The 23116-nt window shown below is 44.9% G+C and overlaps 1 protein-coding gene across 1 annotated transcript in view; it reads left to right on the top strand.

Annotated features, from left to right (window-relative positions):
- Positions 1-23116, top strand: part of TRDN (triadin) — a 781460-nt gene that overhangs the window by 677571 nt on the left and 80773 nt on the right. The window contains exons 63-66 of the mRNA XM_063441781.1: positions 559-606; positions 1380-1436; positions 4510-4557; positions 5813-5860. Coding sequence (XP_063297851.1) covers positions 559-606; positions 1380-1436; positions 4510-4557; positions 5813-5860 — 201 coding nt within the window. The remainder of the gene's footprint in view (positions 1-558; positions 607-1379; positions 1437-4509; positions 4558-5812; positions 5861-23116) is intronic.

The following is a 23116-nucleotide window of genomic DNA, read 5'->3' on the forward strand; positions in this document are numbered from 1 at the left end:
TATTACCTCCTTTGATGGTCTTACCTGATGCGGTCCACATCCACTGCACCCCTCTAGTGATGCTGCTGTTAATAATTATGTTAACAGACATCTGTTCATCTATATAATGTTGCACTTTTATTAAACTTTTAAAAAATGTTTTAACAAATTACAATTTTGAAATATTACAATAATAATGTAATGGTTAAATAGATTTTTTTTTGTTATAACAAAAACATGACTAACAATAAATTGGAAATTAGGTTGAAAAAAAAAAAGTATAAGGGAGGGTGGGGTTTGGGAATGCCAATATATTATAATAAATAGACAAATCACTTCAGACATATAATTATACAGTTTCTCATTAAGATTTTTATAGTATTTGACTGTATAGCAAGTATATAATGTTGCTCTTCTGATTATAGAAAGCATAACAGTGTGTCAAGGGATGACATTTATTGAAGTATCTTAACAAGCATCTTTAAAAATCCACTATCATATTGATACAAGATAAGCAAGCTAACTTCTGTATGTCTTGCACGTTAATTTATTAATTGATACATTTGGTGTTACCCCTAGAGACAGACAAGAAAAAAGATAAAAAAGAAGCACCAAAAATTAAGAAAGGTAACCAAAATTACATACCTATACTGAAAATTGGAAAATACTTACTTTGACCAGAAGTAAAGTTATACCAGTGTGGTTAATGTGGATTACAATGTTGACAATGTAATTCTTCTCTTGTTCAGTGTATCGTAATATCTGAGATGGTATGATGTCTATAAGTCATGCTTGATCTTGAAATATATGTATAAAGTTTTTAAAGTATTTTTCTTTCTTTATATAAAATTTGGAATAAAAAAACAACTCATGTTTAGAAATATACAAAAGAGACATATCATTAAAACATAAAAGGGACAAAGGGCTGCCATTTAAAGGGAGACTTATATTTAATTTCATTCGGAACTTTATTCTCTTCACGTTCTATGCTAAAACATTATATAAAAATATAAATTTTACTAGTCTTCATTTTCTTTCCTTTATTATTTCGTCTCACTTGATCTGTGAACCAAATGGAGGGAAAATGCACATATCAATATCTACACATAATATGTATATGTTGCAGTGGATTGATTGGGCCATTTTTGTGCTCTTTTGGTTTGTCCAAATCATTTTACCGAATCATTTGCATGGATGAAAATTGTCTAAGCCAAAATGCTGTATGGATGAATTGTTGTTCACCCAAACTTAATTGTTTAGGAGGTAGAATCGATTTGGCCAAATACAATATTTTCATGTGCACAAGTCTAACATTTATTAACCAACATCTGAATTTTTAATTAAAGATTTTTTATTTTCTTCATTTTTTCACAATGTTTTTGTTTACATCAACTTCTCAGAGATCCCAGAGATTCTAGAAAAGAAACACAAAGCAGAACCAAAAGAGACAGAGAAAGGTAAATATCTGTACATTTTTTTAAATTTAAGTGAACATGAATTAAAAAAGTAATATTAAAGGTATTTTACTTCATTACAAAAAAAGCAGTAACTTTTAACAGCTTTATAGCTTCAACACAGTGCAGTCATGCAAGTTTGAAAGTAACCTAATAGATTAAAGGGACACTCTAAACCCTTTACACATTTCAGTTCCTGATTGTTTAGCTTACAATGCTAAACTCAAGATGCAGTAATTGCTCAGAGTACCTGCTTTGCAAAGACTTTTCAATGAAATGAATTGAGAAGCCTGTGATTAGACAGCAATTAAAAGTCTGAGGTAGAGAGTGTGTGTGTACGTACGTATGAATTAGAAAGTTTGTGTGTGCATGAATGAGCCAATGTGTTTGTTTATGTATTTGGCAGTATGTATGAATTAGACAGTGTGTGTTTTATGTATTGGGCACTGCACATACATGTATGTATCAGGCAGTTTATGTTAATGTGTGTATGTATTATTTTCTGAAATTTGGGCACAGGCACTGCCCCAAAACCACTCTCTGAGCCAGACCTGACATCAGCTGGTACCCACCAGGATGGCACCAGAGATGCCCAAGCGTTAGGTAACAGTGGTATTATTGGGGACAGTCAGGGCCGGCACAACCACAAGACAGCACAGGTGGCAGCCTTAGGGCGCACCGGCCCATGGGACACAATATCCGGGCTCCAGGTGACCGGCGGCAGGAGAGTGCACAGTGCTCAGCCTTCTGTTGGTCACTTCATGTAGTTGTCACGAAGCGGACCATGCTGCAGTAGAGGATCATTGTCAACTACCTGATCTGACAGGAAGTGTTTAGTGAAACCCAGACTGACAGGAAGCAGAAGCCCCTCTACCGTAGTCCACACTACATTAAGGGAGGTAAGTCGGGGCACAATGGGGAAGGAGAGAGGGGCACTTAAAATGACCTATGGTAATGAATGTGGGCGTGGTTTGGTTTTGGTGAAGTAGGCAGCATTTCATCCTTGGACCCAGGCAGCACAATGTCTTGGGTCGGCCCTGTGTCCACCCCTTCCTATTTTATAATCAATTAGGAGGCCTTTTCTAGTGATTGGGCAGCAATAACCCAATCTGCCCAAACTGTTCAGTGGCTAGTTTAAAAATTTAGGAGACCTGCCTCCACCTGCTGTATGTCCTCCTTTCTGTCTCCAACTTTTATTTCACCCCATCTTACCTCTCCCTTGTGTTTGCTCACTCTCTGTTGTGTCCAGCAGCATGCTATAACAGATGTTTCCTCCTCCAGGCAACCCTCCGCATTTAACAAAAGCAGGGTGTGAGAGTTCTGAATGTATGGAAGGGATGTGATGTCTATACCATTCAATCGCTCTTATTCCACACAGAACATCCCTCTTGGAGACCAAAAAATAGACCTATCAGTGAGAACATAAGCTGCCAGGACTTGCTCTACATGAAGAAAAGTCTGCTTGCTTAAATAATGCTGGATACAGCACATAATTAGTTTTTTTTTAAATTGTGTGTTGGGAGCTAGCTCCACCCACAGCATATGTGACATTGGCAGCCCAGAACTCTGTTCCGGGCGACCTAATGTCAATTCTGTTATCAGTGTGCAGCATGAAGATTGCATCCCCCTCCCTTCCTGCTCCACTTACCTCCCTCCCTTGCACACAATTTAAAAAGAAAACCTCTTTCCTCTCATCGACAAAATAATCCACCTTGCCACCTGAGGCCCCTGTGACATCCGAGGGGTTTGGAAGTTAGCACTGGGAGCTTTGCTGGATTTAAAGTGAGCTAATCCAGGGGGGACCTTATCCATAATGCCCAAAAAATAGTAAAGGTCCCCCTCAAAAGACCTGGAGTAATCCTTTAAAGTATAATATGGTAAGTGTAAGTATTTAATATGGTAAATATTAAGTATTTTATATCAAATACAAGAATAATAAAATGAAAACATGTGAAAAGGGATTAAATTAAAATTTTCTTTGTTGACTGATTTTTGTTTCTCATTTATGAAAACAATCGCTAAATCAGTGCTTACTTTTCATAGGACACCTTTTCCCAAATCTTAAAGGTATTCAAAGCATTTCAATATGGACTGCCCTTATGGGTGGAACCAGTATGATATGCAAATGGTATAAGTTCTCTATGTAATGGTGCAAGTTAGCAAAACATTTTTGAGACCTGAGCATGGACTAAATGAAGGGCAAGCAATTGCGTTTTTGCATGTACTCATATTCTCTGTTTTTGTTGCAATACATTTTTTGGGGGACAAAGTGATTTAGCTGTCACTTTTGCAAATTTTTAATATTGGGTTCATTCCTTGCATATATTTGTAAGTGTACAAAATAAAGTAAAATGCTGTATATTTTTATCCTTCAACCTGGTGCCTCCCTTCACATATTCCCTCTCATCACCCACCTCCCTGTCAATCATCTTTATATGTTATTTCTACTCAGCATAGCAAAAGCATACAGAGACAAGGAAAAATGAAACAATATTTCTATGTTTCCATATTGTTTGGCCTGGCTTTGCATTGTCTGGAATGGATTGTGATGTAATGTGCTTAATCTTTACTATAAATTTAAAAGTGAAAAGAGCATATAATGAAAAAAGGCTAACAAAAAGTATAAATCATTTTCAATGTTATAGCCTGGAACTAATTTCAAATAAGAAAATTAGCCAGCTAGTTTTAGAATGTCCTACAGAAAATCTACAGAAAATCTCCAAATCACCATTGGTCTGATTTAGCATTAATTCATTTCCAACAGACTCGATTATGCATGATGATCATTTTAGCACAATGTCCACAATGTCCTAGTGCAGACATTGTCTCAAAATCAACAAGACTCACAAAAGCTTTCTGATGCTGGAGTTCTGAAAAGATCTAAAGTCTAAAAGTTGATTGTGGAAGCATTGGTCCCAATGTTTACTATGTTAATCAAGGAGCATCTAGGTTTTACACTTAACAATAATTACCATTATGTTAATGTAAAACTATTTTCTGACTGAGTAAAGTAATTCACAACAGTTTTATTAAAATGGTAGAAACAAAATAGTATACCAATTTATCTCTTTCACAGATTCAACAGTCAAGGAACTAAAAAAAGAACATCCTGAGCCAAAGAAAGGTACTACAAATAATTAATATATCTAACAAGTTAATAACAGTGCATTTTATAATCAAACTAACATTGTTAAACCTTCAGCATTGCACGTTCCAGTAGTTTCAATTGAACATGTACTAATAATTAAGCTTGATTAGTTCTCTAGATTTCACAAACTTTGAGCAGGAGGTGTATAGATGTCTAATACATAATAGTTTCCTTTTTTAAATACCGTAAATATATATGGAATAAAAATTACACATAATAGAAAACACACATGTACATGCATGTCGGAAATCAGACACTGTGTGCAATTGTGCGAGAAAACCAACACAATGACATTTACGAAAGTGACTCACAGTTTAAAAAAACTAGCAAAACTTGACAGATCTAGCGATGTAGATTTCCAAGTGTACCATCTGTACATGGATGTACATGGTGGATGTTTAATATGCAATCTGCCAGAAGATACAGTGTTGCAAAGAGCATCATTTTGTTGGTGTTTGCAGTTTTTTTCAAAAAAATTAGACATGCCAATATCTTGCAGAACTTAGCACAGATGTAAAACCAAGGTTTTCTGCCGTTTTACTGCATGCATTTAAAAATAAAATAAATAAAAACCCTCTTCCTTCTTCATTTATTTTGCATGTGTATATGGCCAGCTCTTACTGTAAAATGTAATACGGTTTAATATGATTGCTACATTTTAAATAGCTGATATTTCTATTTATATTTTCATGCTCATCATTTACTTTTTATTTATTCATATATGTGCCATAACAGACAAAGTTAAAGCAACAAAAATGATGTTTCATGCCAACTGCTCTACCAACCCACCTACGCTCACCAAACAGCTTTCAGTCACAAACTGGAATGCTAATTGGATGTGACTTTCTATGAATTCAAATGTTTGTGTGATAATTTAGCATGGAGGCATCATCACACTATGACTGGGATCCTAATCATGTATATGCTTTAGTTTGTACTTTTCATAGAATTTTAAAAATAAATAGAAAACAACTGCATCAAGACTTGCCAAATGTTCCTTGGATTTTTTTAATTATCCATCTTTATGACAGGCTTTGCAGATGATCTATTATTACATCCGGAAAGGGCTGTGACATCTGTGGTCTAGATTAGTTGGCACATAATAAAAACATGCTATTTTAATATGCTTTTCACATCAGTCTTATGCTGCATTAAATTGTACCACAAGAAATATGCAAAGCATGTAACATTGTTCAAAATATCAAGATTTGTTTTGTTTTCACTGTTTTAGAAAAAGACATTAAATTTCCTGAAAAAACAGCTGCACCACAAAAGAAAGGTATTGTTTTTTTCTTCAAAATGCAACATTGACAATGATTGATTGATTTGATTTGATTGATCAAAGATTACAAATGTAATAAAGACACCACAAAGAAAAATTTGGGGACTGCGTAGCATCTTGGAGATACATCATGGTAACAAAGCATTTTCAAACAAACACGAGCTTAAATACTACACATTTGTGATATTTCATTTTTCTTAATGCAATGTTAAAGGTTCAAGCTTTAATAATAGAAACGACTTCTCCATTACTCTAGTTTTCATTTTGAGTGTATATCTAGGTATTATAACTGTTGTCCAGAATGGGACCCCCTTATCAAAAGTATAACTATGGAACAAGAAAAAGTCCAAAATAATTTTAAAACTCTCCAATGTCACTCAATGTACACAAGCAAGGTATTCACAATATGTATTCTGATGTTGCAAGGGTTATAGTATGATCTTCCCCTTGTACTGTAGTACACTAAGCTGTCACTTTTTATGATAAGAAACTCTGTCTCAATTCCTGATACTTAAAGGGACACTCGAGACCTGTAAAGCTGAAGTGCTTTAGGAGTGCATGCTCTTTTGTCCCAATTCATAAAAGTGCCAATTTCGAGAGCAATCTTGACATTTATTAATTAATATATGAATGCCCATTGGCAATCAACCTGGCTGCCAGAAGGGCTTCCTGATTAACGTCACTTGAACTTCAACTGTAAGTGAGAGCTTCCATATGAAAACATTAGTCTTTTGGTTTCCTATGAGAAGAGTTCTACTGGGCAATCTCTGCAATGATTAGCACATGCAAAATTCCATCTGGACTTGAAGGGCAACTGTCATCAGTTATAATCTTCAGGGGTGGAGCAGTGCACTGGTGGAGAGTAAACCATATTTTTTAGAGGGAGTAGCTCCTGGCAGGGTTAATGGAATAATCCAAATGGTAAATTCTAAAATCAATTTTAAATGTTTTTTTTTTGTTTTGTTTTTGTTTTTTTTAAGGTCCCCTTTTCAGTTTTAAGTGGATGGAGTCACTGTTATTCAGTGCTGAGCTTTGTTTTTGTTTTTTTGTTAACTGAAAGTGAAGTCAAAGGCATTTTGTATCTAAGGACTCAATTGAAATAGCCTTTTCGAAAGTGGCAATATGTTTATATGCTTGACTCTTACCCTCTTGTGATCTGAGTACTTAATTATTAGAAAGTCTATGTTTTAGAAAACAGGAAGACATCCATTAGAGATGGAAGAAATGCAGTATGTGACACACTCCAGGAGAGCAGGTGTGAGGTCAGGGGATGAAAAGTAAATCTAAGTATCGTCTGAAATCCAGGAGTTAATAAGCTTACTGTGAGAGGCATTGTAGATGGAGAATAAAAGAGGACCAAGAATAGAGCCTTGGGGAACAACAACTGAAAGAGGCAATGGGGAGCAGGTGACCGAGAGAAAAATACACTAAATGAGTGTTCAGAAAGATAGGATGAAAACATGGAAAAAAATTGTCAGTGTCCAAGGTTGTGGAGGGTTTTTAGAAGAAGAGAGTGGTCGACAGTATCAAAGACAGCAGATGGATTAAAGGGAATGATGACGTTTAGATTTAGCAGTAATTGCCTTGTAAGTCACTTTGGTAAGGGCAGTTTCAGTAGAATGGAGGGAGAGGAAGCCAGATTGAAGAGTGTCAAAGAGAGAGTGAGTATTGAGAAACTGAGTTAAAGTAAAAAGAAGCAGTGATATGATAATATTTAGAAGGAGGTGATTTTTTTTAGGATGAATTAACAATTGTGTGTTTGAAACAAGAGGGGAACATGCCAGTAGACAAAAAGAGGTTGAAAATATGCATTAGGGATGGGACCAATCTAAGGGAAATAGATTGGAGAAGGAGAGAGGCGAAGAGATCGAGAGGGCATGTGGTGGGGTGAGAGGATATTCAAAGTTTTGATACATCTACCTCAGAGACAGGGGGAAAGGAGTTACAAGTAGAATACAGTACAGAATGGAGGCTAATTATTGGAAGGAAGGAGTAAAAGGGGGTGACTGCATTCCTAACTTGAGTTATTTGTCAGTTAAGTGACATGCAAAATCACTAGCTGTGAGGTTAGTAAATGGTTTGGTCACAGTGGGGCGAAGAAGGGAGTTAAAGGTATAAAATAGGCATACAGGATAATGAGAGTAGGTGGATATGAGTGAGGTAACATATTCTTGCTTGGCAAGGGAGAGGGCAGAAGTATAGGAACGTAACATGAACTTGTAATGTAAGTTTGGCATAAGGTGTGGTGCAAGACTTTCTCCAGCAACATTCAGTAGTATGAGAGCATTGTTGGAGATAGCGGGTAAGCACTCTATGCCAGGGTTGAAGGCGTGGCTGATACCTTGAGTGAGCTTTGATTGGTGCAGCCATAGTGCAGTATAGAGGGCAGAATTGTAGTATGAGGTAGCTTGAAAGGGACAGGAGAGAATTGAGATGGGAGAAAATAGAGACTTAAAAGAGAAAGAGATGTGATGCAGATCAAATGAGCTTAGGTTTCTAAAAGCCTGAGATAAGCTAGATCTAGTATTTTGAGTGAGGGACACACCGACAGTGCCGCATAAAAGATTTATATTACAATGCCACAACTATTATATGTTAATATAGTTTTCTATCGTAATTGGAAGGACTGTAAGACAGTGGATATAATGGATTCTATAACTGTGTATGCCTTCTGATATATTTTAAAAGGTTGAATTTAAGGGATACTGTAGGCACTGTAACTGATTAATCCTGTTGACATGGCTACAGTGTCCCCTGGCACCATCATCCATTCAGTGATAAACTGTTTTTATTGTTTTAATACTAAACAAGAGTCTCCAGTAGACCATTCCCTCTTTACTGCTTGATAATGTGGAAGCTTTAGCCTAGACATTGTCTATTGCAGTTATGAATCTGTATGGCTAGCAGGAAGTGTTTAATCTATGCCTTAGCCAAACCTCTAGTGGGGGCCATGCTGTGGATGGACAGGGACCCTCATTAGGTGTTAAACTGCTTGAAAATTGTTTCACATTAACTGGATAGTGCCAGAGGACTCTAGGTGATATTATGATATTAAATGGATATAGTGTCTACAGTGTCCCTTTAATAAATAAATAAACCAATTTATGCTAGAAAAAAAATACATTAGAATCATTATCACATTTTATTTATAACAGTAATCCTAAATATCAGACCTTTATTTATTAGAGAATGTAACTTAATAATAACAAAGAATAACTAAAGTGAGAAGGTATCAATAAATTAATTTTATAATTAATAATATAATTGTATGGGGACTGCATTTAATAGCTCCAGGCAAGATGGGAGAGATGTAAAATTTTGCTCCTGCAGGAAATCTGTAGAAGCACCTGTTTTCTTTGTCCTTTTTTAAATTTAATTCTATGGGTGCTAAGTGTACATTAATTTTTATGCACAGTGACAGACTTTACAACAACTTCCTTGTTGCTAGTCTACCCTAATCTACCCTAAGTGTTGTGCCAAGGAAGGTCCAGCCTCTTTTGTACCAATTCTAACTGATTCCACACTAGAACTTTGGCTATGCAATCCAAGATATGCCCTAGAGCAGGCGTAGTCAATCTGGTCCCTACCGCACTCTAGTGGGTGGTTTGGTATTTTAGGTGGGCGGATCTGCAGAAAATGCCCAGAACATGCCCAATGGGCCTCGATGGCCTTGATTTTATCTCCCAGCCGACCCATGCAGAGCCAGCCTTGCTGTAAGCCCTCTCAGGCTGGTGAGGAGATCAAAGATCTCCCTCACCGGCCAGCTGGCACTTAGTTCCAGCAGAGAGAGGGAATAGACTGGAAGGCTCTGTGTTTCTCCCTTGCAGACTGGTTGGAGCATTGCCTCACGTTACCATGTATTTCCCCCTCACACTTTCACTGCCCCACTCACTCACGCACTGCTCCACTCACGCACGCAATGCTCCACTCACTCACGCACTGCCCCCGTCACACATGCACTGCCCCCACTCACACATACACATCAACCCTCACACATGCACATCAACCCTCACACATGCACAGCAACCCTCACACATGCACAGCAACCCTCACACACAGAAACCCTCACACACACACAGAACCTTTCACACACACACAGCACATTTCTCACACTCACAACACCTCTCTCACACTGTACCCTTTACACACACACTGTACCCTATACACACACACTGTACCCTTCACACACACACACTGCACCCCTCACCCACATACAGCACTCCTCACACACACACGCACACAGCACCGTTCACACACACACTGCACCCCTCATACACACATTACACCCTTCACACACACAGCACCTCACAGACACACATAAAAAGTAGAATAGAAGATAGAAAAAAATTAGACAAATTTAGTTTTAAAAAAAAAAACACCTTTCTATAAAATATATATGTTTAAATAATCGTACTTGTGCTATAAAATTAGTAACTGCGGCACTTGTGGGCAGTAAGGAAATGTTACCATCAACAGAGATACAAAAGTAGGTGGTAGGTAAGTGACTACCCTTGCCTTAGAGGATGCTCATAATGATCAAAGTTTCCGAGGTCACTTCCATCCCAGCCTACATAAGTTATTTTTTAAAATGCATTAATCCTTTAATGGGTAATAAAGGATGCAAACTTTCTAGCACTTGTTAAATACTTGGGTAGGCAGCTTGAAAAACCCAAACCAGAGTCAGAGCCATTCTGGTCATTGATAGGTATTGTGATAGAGGAGGGAAGCAACACCTTGAAAATATCCTCCGATTCAGCTAAGGATGTGAGAATATGTAACAGAAAAAGGGGGACAATGCACACTCCTGGGTGTGCAAGAGTAGAAGCCTGTGTACACTCAGGAGTGTGCATACTTCCGTCACATGCAAATGACTAGGAGCCAACAGTGGGCTCCACATATTGTGAGTGTGCATCTTTATATATTCTCTCAATCTGCTCAGTATACTACACTATATTGGTGTTACTTGTGTAGCGGAGAGCTGATTTCTCGCAGCTATTCTCCACTTTAGATCCAAGGAAGGCTCAGGAACAAGTCATTAGTAAATCCACAGCAGAGTTTCCAGCAGGTAAAAAGGTACAGAAATATCCCCACAGCACTCCCAATAACTGGACGACACACAGTTTCAGGAGTAGAACTGACAATTGTTTATTTCAGGGTTTCTTATAAAGCCTGCTCCCATGCAAGGGAGGGAACTACAATAATTATGACAGTGACCAATGCAGGGCTTGTTACCTCCCACACATCTCCTCCCCTCGGTGTGAGTCATAATCCCCTTAACTTGTACAGGACTTTACCCCAAACTTGGATGTACCCCTAAACCATCACATATCCTCAATATTAGGGTACCGCTAGGTAGCCCTGATCTGGGTGAATATAATATCCAAAATTCACCCAGATCGGACCGGTGGTTCGGCAGTTACCAGAAGGTGAAGTTTGACCGACCGCACACGAGTTGGTATCCGAAAAGGGTTCCACGTGAATGGGCCCTGCGGTCGGTCTCCGTTCGGCAGATAAAACAGACATTTCTAACAGCCATCCATACTTTAATTCACCCAGATAGTGATTCCCTCATTCGGTACTTTGTAACTACCGAATGGGGATTTGTTAGGACTCTCCGTTCGGTCGTTACGGAGCTCTGGAGGTCTCAGCGGTGTTTGGTTGTCTGAGTGTCCGATTTGGGTTCCAGACACTCGACGACACAACACCGCTGAGATTTTCATGCGTAAGATGGCCGCCGCCACGTGTACGCATGCCGAATGGCGGCCACCCCGATACAATGTTAACTTGTGGTTTTGGAGAGAATGTGAACCTTAATTGTTGGCACACTTCTCTCCGGGGTGGTCCCTCCGTTCGGTAGTTTCCATAAGTATATAGTACGGAGGGAAACTACCGAATAACATATAATTCACACTTTACATACATGAATAGCAATTCAACACAGGTAAAATTATAATGAATATAGTCACACAGGCAGTTTGCAGGACAGGCTTACGGCGTTCCGCTACACTGCTCCCCCTTGCCCACAAGCCGGCATACACAGTCTGATCCCACACGGATCGGCTTGGGGATGACCGGGGTGCTCACGGATTATTTCTCCAGATCAGTTTGTCGTGACAACCCGTCGGCGTTTCCATTTTGCTTACCCGGGCGGTATTGAATGTTAAAGTCAAAGGGCTGCAGCGCCAAACTCCAGCGCAGCAGCCGGGCATTGTCCCCAGCCACCCGGTTCAGCCAGACCAACGGGTTGTGATCCGTGAGCAAAGAAAAAGCCTGTCCATACAAGTAGGGTTGTAATTTCTTTAAGGCCCACACCACAGCTAGGCATTCCTTCTCGATGGCGGCGTAGCTTACTTCCCGAGGTAAAAGTTTGCGACTGATGTAAGCCACGGGGTGTTCTCCGCCATCGGCCCCGACTTGGCTCAGTACTGCCCCCAATCCAAACATAGAAGCGTCTGTGTGGACAAGAAAACGTTTAGTTGGATTGGGAGCGGCCAAGACAGGGGCATTGACAAGTGCATCTTTCAAGTGTTGGAATGCCTGCTCACACTCCGGGGTCCAGGTTACTTGGCGGGGAAGGTTTTTACGGGTCAGGTCAGTGAGGGGTTTGGCCAGGGCACTATAATTGGGCACAAACTTCCGGTAATACCCTGCTGTCCCTAGGAAGGCTAATACCTGGGTTTTAGTTTTCGGGGTAGGCCACTGTGCTACTGCCTCTACTTTGGCTGGTTCCGGCTTTTGTTTACCACAGCCCACTCTGTGGCCCAGGTACTGTACCTCGGCCATCCCAATGCTACATTTCGCTGGCTTTAAGGTCAAGCCAGCCTCCCTGATTCTGTCTAGAACCGCTCCTATATGGGCCAAGTGTTCCTGCCAGGTATCGCTAAATATGGCAATATCATCGAGATACGCGCAGGTATAGTCTTGGAACCCATCTAGGAGGCGGTCCACCATCCGTTGGAAGGTAGCCGGTGCGTTTTTCATCCCAAACGGCATGACCTTAAATTGGTACAAGCCGAATGGGGTGACAAAGGCGGACTTAGGGATGGCGTCCGGGGCCAAGGGAATCTGCCAATACCCTTTACACAAATCAATAGTGGTAAGGTATTGACCCCTGGCCATCCGGTCCAGCAACTCATCTATCCTAGGCATCGGGTATGCGTCGGATACGGTTTTCTCATTCAATCTCCTGTAGTCCACGCAAAAGCGGGTCGTGCCGTCCCGCTTTGGTACGAGGACTACGGGAGAGGCCCAGGGGCTATCGGAGGGCTCAATGACTCCTAACTGAATCATCTCTTCAATTTCCTTGCGCATATTCTCCCGTACCGCTTCAGGGATGCGGTACGGAGTCTGGCGCATGGGAAGTTGGCCAGGGGTTTCTACTCGGTGGGTAGCCAGAGGGGTGTATCCAGGTACATTAGAAAAGGTCTCCTGCTTTTCTTGCAGTAGTTGTTGTACCTCGATACGCTCCTGTGGGCTTAACCGATCCCCCAGTACAACTGCTCCTAAATCCCCAGCCATCTGTCCGTCCTCTAACAGATCGGGGAGGGGTAGGCTGTCGCCTTCTTCAGAGGTGGGGGCGCAGATAGCTGTCACCTCCTCTGATCGCTCTTGGTAAGGCTTCAGCATGTTCACATGGATCATGCGTCGCCCCCCATTCCCTGCGCAGTGGCCGATTATATAAGTGGTGTCACACCGTTGCTCTACCACCTTATAAGGGCCTTGCCAGGCGGCCTGTAGCTTATCGTGTCGGACAGGTTTTAAAATTAAAACTTTCTGTCCGACCTGAAAGCTACGGTCCCTGGCGCCTCTATCGTACCAGGTGCGCTGACGCGTCTGAGCTGCCTGTAGGTTTTCCTTTACCGTCTTTGTGAGAGCTTCCAGGCGATCTCGGAGGGCCAACACATATGGTACAATAGGGGTGCCGTCAGCGCTACGGTCTCCCTCCCAGTGTTCTCTAATCAAGTCCAGGGGTCCCCTTACTCTCCTCCCGAAAAGCAGTTCAAAGGGAGAAAATCCCGTAGATTCCTGCGGCACCTCCCTGTAAGCAAACAGTAAGTGCGGCAGGAATTTTTCCCAGTCTCGGTGGGTCTCTGCGAAGGTTCGGAGCATCTGTTTTAAGGTGCCATTGAACCGTTCGCAGAGCCCATTAGTCTGGGGGTGGTACGGGGCACTAATGATGGGCTTAATCTTACAGAACTTCCAGAGCTGTTGGGTGACCTCTGCCGTGAACTGAGTGCCCTGATCCGAGATGATCTCCCTGGGTAACCCCATCCGGGAGAAAATCTGCATCAGCGCCTCAGCCACCGTCTCTGCATGGATATTCGTTAAGGCTACCGCCTCGGGGTAGCGAGTGGCGTAGTCCACTACGGTCAAAATGTACCGTTTGCCTGATGGGCTAGGCTTCCGGAAGGGGCCTACAATGTCTACTGCAACCCTATGAAAGGGTTCCTCAATTATGGGTAGGGGGTGCAGCTTTGCCTTACGCTTATCCCCCCTCTTTCCTACCCTCTGGCACGTATCGCAGGTATTACAATACCTGCGCACCTCCTGGCTAATCCCTGGCCAGAAGAAACTTTGGGTCAGCCGATATCTGGTACGGCTGACCCCCAAATGTCCGGATAGCGGAATATCGTGCGCTATCCGGAGTAATTCGGTTCGGTACCTCTGCGGTACCACGAGCTGTCTTGCAGTTATGGGTTCTGACCCAGCTATCTCTTTACTCGTTTCCCGGTATAATAACTGCCTGTCCCATACAAATCTTTCCCCCTCCGCCCCAGGTTGGATAGAGGTGACCTTGTCTCGATATACTTGTAAGGTAGGGTCAGTGATCACCTCGGCTACAAACTCGTCAGGAGGGGCCCACGGCATACAGTCTAGGGAAGGGGAGGAATCTCTTACCTGGACCTCCGGCAGTGCGTTGTTGTTGTGCTGGGTGCGGGCCTGTTGCCTGGTGACTACTGGGTGTGCTTCCTCAGTAGTTTGGGGTTCAAAGGCGGAGGTGAGTTTGCCCAGATCATTCCCTAGGACCACCTCAGCAGGTAATTGCGGCATTAGTCCCACTTCCACATTCCCAAACCCCGCACCCCAATGCAAGTGTACCCGGGCTGTGTCTAGCCGATACACGGCTCCCCCTGCAACCCTGACAGCCACAGTCTTATTCAGTTTGGCTTTGTCCGAAACCAAATGACTTTGCACCAGGGTGATGGTGGCTCCCGAGTCTCTGAGCCCCTGCATAGGCTTCCCTTCGAGATATACGGTCTGCCTATGGTGCTGTCGATTATCCGCCTGTGCTTGTAAGGGATTGGCCTCATGCAGCACTTCCCACTGTTCCACAGTCGTGACTGGAACGGCAGAGCTGTAGGGAAGTGGTACCTCATCTTGGTAGTGATGCGCGGCTGCTCTCGGTGGTGGTGGTGGAGGCCCTGGTCGGATCCAGGTGTTGCGGTCTCTAGACTGTGGACACTCTCGTTGGAAATGTCCCCACTTCTGGCATCGGTGGCATTGCACAGAAGCAGGTGTGCGGTATCTCTGCTGTGCTGCTGCTGGTGCTGGTGGAGGGAGTTGTCTTGGTGGGGGTTGAGGGTTAGGAGAGAAGGAATTCCCCCCTGGTGGCCGCATGGCAGGTTTGGTACTCACTGCCTTGGTCTGTCTGCGAGCGTCCATAAAATCATCTGCCTTTTTGGCAGCCTCGGTGAGGGTGGTGGGGTTACGATCCCTCACCCATTCCTGTAGTTCTGAGGATATCCCCTCATAAAACTGCTCCAACAGCAGCATTTGTAACAAGTCCTCCATGGACCGCGCTTTACTGGACTGCATCCACCCAAGAGCTGCCCTTTCCAGTCGGCAAGCCCACTCTGCATGCGAATCTTTGTCCGCCTTTTTCAATTCCCTGAAGCGCCTCCGGTATGCCTCTGCTGTTATTGCATACCGGGCCAGGATAATTTCTTTTACCCGGTTATAGTTCCTAATTTCAATATCAGGCACAGTGCGGTAAGCTTCAGCTGCCCTTCCTGACAGCCGTCCTGCTAATATGGGTACCCACTCTTCCCTTGGTATGTTATGCAGCGTACACAGTCTCTCAAAGTCTTGGAGGAAGGCATCTATATCCTCCTCTGCTTCCACATACGTTTTAAAAGCTTGATAGGGAATTTTGGGCTTACCCTCTTGTGCCACAGCTCCTGCTGCACTTCTTTCCGGTGTTTGTGGTCTCCTGTTTCTCATCACAAACTCCTGCACCTCTGTCATCGTTTTAGAGATGATCTCTGTTGGTGGGTTTTCTCCATAAAAGGCCAGTCTGAATTGTAAGTGCCTTTGGAACTCCTCCTGTTCTGTTTCAGGTCTTTGTTCCGTGGCCTGGACCTCTTCTGCTCTGTACTCTGCCATTACTTCGGTGATAAGCGTTGCTTTGGATTTGCTGCTGGCAGAACCACCTTTCGCTTCTAGAAGGTCTTTCAATGTGGTTCTCTTTAGCGTGGAAAGGTCAATCTCCATTAATCCTTGTTCCTCTGTGAGTCTGGATCCCAGCGCTGCCAACCAATGTAGCGGAGAGCTGATTTCTCGCAGCTATTCTCCACTTTAGATCCAAGGAAGGCTCAGGAACAAGTCATTAGTAAATCCACAGCAGAGTTTCCAGCAGGTAAAAAGGTACAGAAATATCCCCACAGCACTCCCAATAACTGGACGACACACAGTTTCAGGAGTAGAACTGACAATTGTTTATTTCAGGGTTTCTTATAAAGCCTGCTCCCATGCAAGGGAGGGAACTACAATAATTATGACAGTGACCAATGCAGGGCTTGTTACCTCCCACACATCTCCTCCCCTCGGTGTGAGTCATAATCCCCTTAACTTGTACAGGACTTTACCCCAAACTTGGATGTACCCCTAAACCATCACATATCCTCAATATTAGGGTACCGCTAGGTAGCCCTGATCTGGGTGAATATAATATCCAAAATTCACCCAGATCGGACCGGTGGTTCGGCAGTTACCAGAAGGTGAAGTTTGACCGACCGCACACGAGTTGGTATCCGAAAAGGGTTCCACGTGAATGGGCCCTGCGGTCGGTCTCCGTTCGGCAGATAAAACAGACATTTCTAACAGCCATCCATACTTTAATTCACCCAGATAGTGATTCCCTCATTCGGTACTTTGTAACTACCGAATGGGGATTTGTTAGGACTCTCCGTTCGGTCGTTACGGAGCTCTGGAGGTCTCAGCGGTGTTTGGTTGTCTGAGTGTCCGATTTGGGTTCCAGACACTCGACGACACAACACCGCTGAGATTTTCATGCGTAAGATGGCCGCCGCCACGTGTACGCATGCCGAATGGCGGCCACCCCGATACAATGTTAACTTGTGGTTTTGGAGAGAATGTGAACCTTAATTGTTGGCACACTTCTCTCCGGGGTGGTCCCTCCGTTCGGTAGTTTCCATAAGTATATAGTACGGAGGGAAACTACCGAATAACATATAATTCACACTTTACATACATGAATAGCAATTCAACACAGGTAAAATTATAATGAATATAGTCACACAGGCAGTTTGCAGGACAGGCTTACGGCGTTCCGCTACACTGCTCCCCCTTGCCCACAAGCCGGCATACACAGTCTGATCCCACACGGATCGGCTTGGGGATGACCGGGGTGCTCACGGATTATTTCTCCAGATCAGTTTGTCGTGACAACCCGTCGGCGTTTCCATTTTGCTTACCCGGGCGGTATTGAATGTTAAAGTCAAAGGGCTGCAGCGCCAAACTCCAGCGCAGCAGCCGGGCATTGTCCCCAGCCACCCGGTTCAGCCAGACCAACGGGTTGTGATCCGTGAGCAAAGAAAAAGCCTGTCCATACAAGTAGGGTTGTAATTTCTTTAAGGCCCACACCACAGCTAGGCATTCCTTCTCGATGGCGGCGTAGCTTACTTCCCGAGGTAAAAGTTTGCGACTGATGTAAGCCACGGGGTGTTCTCCGCCATCGGCCCCGACTTGGCTCAGTACTGCCCCCAATCCAAACATAGAAGCGTCTGTGTGGACAAGAAAACGTCTAGTTGGATTGGGAGCGGCCAAGACAGGGGCATTGACAAGTGCATCTTTCAAGTGTTGGAATGCCTGCTCACACTCCGGGGTCCAGGTTACTTGGCGGGGAAGGTTTTTACGGGTCAGGTCAGTGAGGGGTTTGGCCAGGGCACTATAATTGGGCACAAACTTCCGGTAATACCCTGCTGTCCCTAGGAAGGCTAATACCTGGGTTTTAGTTTTCGGGGTAGGCCACTGTGCTACTGCCTCTACTTTGGCTGGTTCCGGCTTTTGTTTACCACAGCCCACTCTGTGGCCCAGGTACTGTACCTCGGCCATCCCAATGCTACATTTCGCTGGCTTTAAGGTCAAGCCAGCCTCCCTGATTCTGTCTAGAACCGCTCCTATATGGGCCAAGTGTTCCTGCCAGGTATCGCTAAATATGGCAATATCATCGAGATACGCGCAGGTATAGTCTTGGAACCCATCTAGGAGGCGGTCCACCATCCGTTGGAAGGTAGCCGGTGCGTTTTTCATCCCAAACGGCATGACCTTAAATTGGTACAAGCCGAATGGGGTGACAAAGGCGGACTTAGGGATGGCGTCCGGGGCCAAGGGAATCTGCCAATACCCTTTACACAAATCAATAGTGGTAAGGTATTGACCCCTGGCCATCCGGTCCAGCAACTCATCTATCCTAGGCATCGGGTATGCGTCGGATACGGTTTTCTCATTCAATCTCCTGTAGTCCACGCAAAAGCGGGTCGTGCCGTCCCGCTTTGGTACGAGGACTACGGGAGAGGCCCAGGGGCTATCGGAGGGCTCAATGACTCCTAACTGAATCATCTCTTCAATTTCCTTGCGCATATTCTCCCGTACCGCTTCAGGGATGCGGTACGGAGTCTGGCGCATGGGAAGTTGGCCAGGGGTTTCTACTCGGTGGGTAGCCAGAGGGGTGTATCCAGGTACATTAGAAAAGGTCTCCTGCTTTTCTTGCAGTAGTTGTTGTACCTCGATACGCTCCTGTGGGCTTAACCGATCCCCCAGTACAACTGCTCCTAAATCCCCAGCCATCTGTCCGTCCTCTAACAGATCGGGGAGGGGTAGGCTGTCGCCTTCTTCAGAGGTGGGGGCGCAGATAGCTGTCACCTCCTCTGATCGCTCTTGGTAAGGCTTCAGCATGTTCACATGGATCATGCGTCGCCCCCCATTCCCTGCGCAGTGGCCGATTATATAAGTGGTGTCACACCGTTGCTCTACCACCTTATAAGGGCCTTGCCAGGCGGCCTGTAGCTTATCGTGTCGGACAGGTTTTAAAATTAAAACTTTCTGTCCGACCTGAAAGCTACGGTCCCTGGCGCCTCTATCGTACCAGGTGCGCTGACGCGTCTGAGCTGCCTGTAGGTTTTCCTTTACCGTCTTTGTGAGAGCTTCCAGGCGATCTCGGAGGGCCAACACATATGGTACAATAGGGGTGCCGTCAGCGCTACGGTCTCCCTCCCAGTGTTCTCTAATCAAGTCCAGGGGTCCCCTTACTCTCCTCCCGAAAAGCAGTTCAAAGGGAGAAAATCCCGTAGATTCCTGCGGCACCTCCCTGTAAGCAAACAGTAAGTGCGGCAGGAATTTTTCCCAGTCTCGGTGGGTCTCTGCGAAGGTTCGGAGCATCTGTTTTAAGGTGCCATTGAACCGTTCGCAGAGCCCATTAGTCTGGGGGTGGTACGGGGCACTAATGATGGGCTTAATCTTACAGAACTTCCAGAGCTGTTGGGTGACCTCTGCCGTGAACTGAGTGCCCTGATCCGAGATGATCTCCCTGGGTAACCCCATCCGGGAGAAAATCTGCATCAGCGCCTCAGCCACCGTCTCTGCATGGATATTCGTTAAGGCTACCGCCTCGGGGTAGCGAGTGGCGTAGTCCACTACGGTCAAAATGTACCGTTTGCCTGATGGGCTAGGCTTCCGGAAGGGGCCTACAATGTCTACTGCAACCCTATGAAAGGGTTCCTCAATTATGGGTAGGGGGTGCAGCTTTGCCTTACGCTTATCCCCCCTCTTTCCTACCCTCTGGCACGTATCGCAGGTATTACAATACCTGCGCACCTCCTGGCTAATCCCTGGCCAGAAGAAACTTTGGGTCAGCCGATATCTGGTACGGCTGACCCCCAAATGTCCGGATAGCGGAATATCGTGCGCTATCCGGAGTAATTCGGTTCGGTACCTCTGCGGTACCACGAGCTGTCTTGCAGTTATGGGTTCTGACCCAGCTATCTCTTTACTCGTTTCCCGGTATAATAACTGCCTGTCCCATACAAATCTTTCCCCCTCCGCCCCAGGTTGGATAGAGGTGACCTTGTCTCGATATACTTGTAAGGTAGGGTCAGTGATCACCTCGGCTACAAACTCGTCAGGAGGGGCCCACGGCATACAGTCTAGGGAAGGGGAGGAATCTCTTACCTGGACCTCCGGCAGTGCGTTGTTGTTGTGCTGGGTGCGGGCCTGTTGCCTGGTGACTACTGGGTGTGCTTCCTCAGTAGTTTGGGGTTCAAAGGCGGAGGTGAGTTTGCCCAGATCATTCCCTAGGACCACCTCAGCAGGTAATTGCGGCATTAGTCCCACTTCCACATTCCCAAACCCCGCACCCCAATGCAAGTGTACCCGGGCTGTGTCTAGCCGATACACGGCTCCCCCTGCAACCCTGACAGCCACAGTCTTATTCAGTTTGGCTTTGTCCGAAACCAAATGACTTTGCACCAGGGTGATGGTGGCTCCCGAGTCTCTGAGCCCCTGCATAGGCTTCCCTTCGAGATATACGGTCTGCCTATGGTGCTGTCGATTATCCGCCTGTGCTTGTAAGGGATTGGCCTCATGCAGCACTTCCCACTGTTCCACAGTCGTGACTGGAACGGCAGAGCTGTAGGGAAGTGGTACCTCATCTTGGTAGTGATGCGCGGCTGCTCTCGGTGGTGGTGGTGGAGGCCCTGGTCGGATCCAGGTGTTGCGGTCTCTAGACTGTGGACACTCTCGTTGGAAATGTCCCCACTTCTGGCATCGGTGGCATTGCACAGAAGCAGGTGTGCGGTATCTCTGCTGTGCTGCTGCTGGTGCTGGTGGAGGGAGTTGTCTTGGTGGGGGTTGAGGGTTAGGAGAGAAGGAATTCCCCCCTGGTGGCCGCATGGCAGGTTTGGTACTCACTGCCTTGGTCTGTCTGCGAGCGTCCATAAAATCATCTGCCTTTTTGGCAGCCTCGGTGAGGGTGGTGGGGTTACGATCCCTCACCCATTCCTGTAGTTCTGAGGATATCCCCTCATAAAACTGCTCCAACAGCAGCATTTGTAACAAGTCCTCCATGGACCGCGCTTTACTGGACTGCATCCACCCAAGAGCTGCCCTTTCCAGTCGGCAAGCCCACTCTGCATGCGAATCTTTGTCCGCCTTTTTCAATTCCCTGAAGCGCCTCCGGTATGCCTCTGCTGTTATTGCATACCGGGCCAGGATAATTTCTTTTACCCGGTTATAGTTCCTAATTTCAATATCAGGCACAGTGCGGTAAGCTTCAGCTGCCCTTCCTGACAGCCGTCCTGCTAATATGGGTACCCACTCTTCCCTTGGTATGTTATGCAGCGTACACAGTCTCTCAAAGTCTTGGAGGAAGGCATCTATATCCTCCTCTGCTTCCACATACGTTTTAAAAGCTTGATAGGGAATTTTGGGCTTACCCTCTTGTGCCACAGCTCCTGCTGCACTTCTTTCCGGTGTTTGTGGTCTCCTGTTTCTCATCACAAACTCCTGCACCTCTGTCATCGTTTTAGAGATGATCTCTGTTGGTGGGTTTTCTCCATAAAAGGCCAGTCTGAATTGTAAGTGCCTTTGGAACTCCTCCTGTTCTGTTTCAGGTCTTTGTTCCGTGGCCTGGACCTCTTCTGCTCTGTACTCTGCCATTACTTCGGTGATAAGCGTTGCTTTGGATTTGCTGCTGGCAGAACCACCTTTCGCTTCTAGAAGGTCTTTCAATGTGGTTCTCTTTAGCGTGGAAAGGTCAATCTCCATTAATCCTTGTTCCTCTGTGAGTCTGGATCCCAGCGCTGCCAACCAATGTAGCGGAGAGCTGATTTCTCGCAGCTATTCTCCACTTTAGATCCAAGGAAGGCTCAGGAACAAGTCATTAGTAAATCCACAGCAGAGTTTCCAGCAGGTAAAAAGGTACAGAAATATCCCCACAGCACTCCCAATAACTGGACGACACACAGTTTCAGGAGTAGAACTGACAATTGTTTATTTCAGGGTTTCTTATAAAGCCTGCTCCCATGCAAGGGAGGGAACTACAATAATTATGACAGTGACCAATGCAGGGCTTGTTACCTCCCACACATCTCCTCCCCTCGGTGTGAGTCATAATCCCCTTAACTTGTACAGGACTTTACCCCAAACTTGGATGTACCCCTAAACCATCACATATCCTCAATATTAGGGTACCGCTAGGTAGCCCTGATCTGGGTGAATATAATATCCAAAATTCACCCAGATCGGACCGGTGGTTCGGCAGTTACCAGAAGGTGAAGTTTGACCGACCGCACACGAGTTGGTATCCGAAAAGGGTTCCACGTGAATGGGCCCTGCGGTCGGTCTCCGTTCGGCAGATAAAACAGACATTTCTAACAGCCATCCATACTTTAATTCACCCAGATAGTGATTCCCTCATTCGGTACTTTGTAACTACCGAATGGGGATTTGTTAGGACTCTCCGTTCGGTCGTTACGGAGCTCTGGAGGTCTCAGCGGTGTTTGGTTGTCTGAGTGTCCGATTTGGGTTCCAGACACTCGACGACACAACACCGCTGAGATTTTCATGCGTAAGATGGCCGCCGCCACGTGTACGCATGCCGAATGGCGGCCACCCCGATACAATGTTAACTTGTGGTTTTGGAGAGAATGTGAACCTTAATTGTTGGCACACTTCTCTCCGGGGTGGTCCCTCCGTTCGGTAGTTTCCATAAGTATATAGTACGGAGGGAAACTACCGAATAACATATAATTCACACTTTACATACATGAATAGCAATTCAACACAGGTAAAATTATAATGAATATAGTCACACAGGCAGTTTGCAGGACAGGCTTACGGCGTTCCGCTACAACTTGTTTGTTCTATCCACATACCACTGGATCAACATCCATTGGATCAAGGCACAACTATATCCTTAGACAGGTCTGTTGCCGTTCAGGCACATTAATTTGGAAC

Source organism: Pelobates fuscus, chromosome 2 (genome assembly GCF_036172605.1).
Source record: "Pelobates fuscus isolate aPelFus1 chromosome 2, aPelFus1.pri, whole genome shotgun sequence".
NCBI classification, from domain to species: domain Eukaryota; kingdom Metazoa; phylum Chordata; class Amphibia; order Anura; family Pelobatidae; genus Pelobates; species Pelobates fuscus.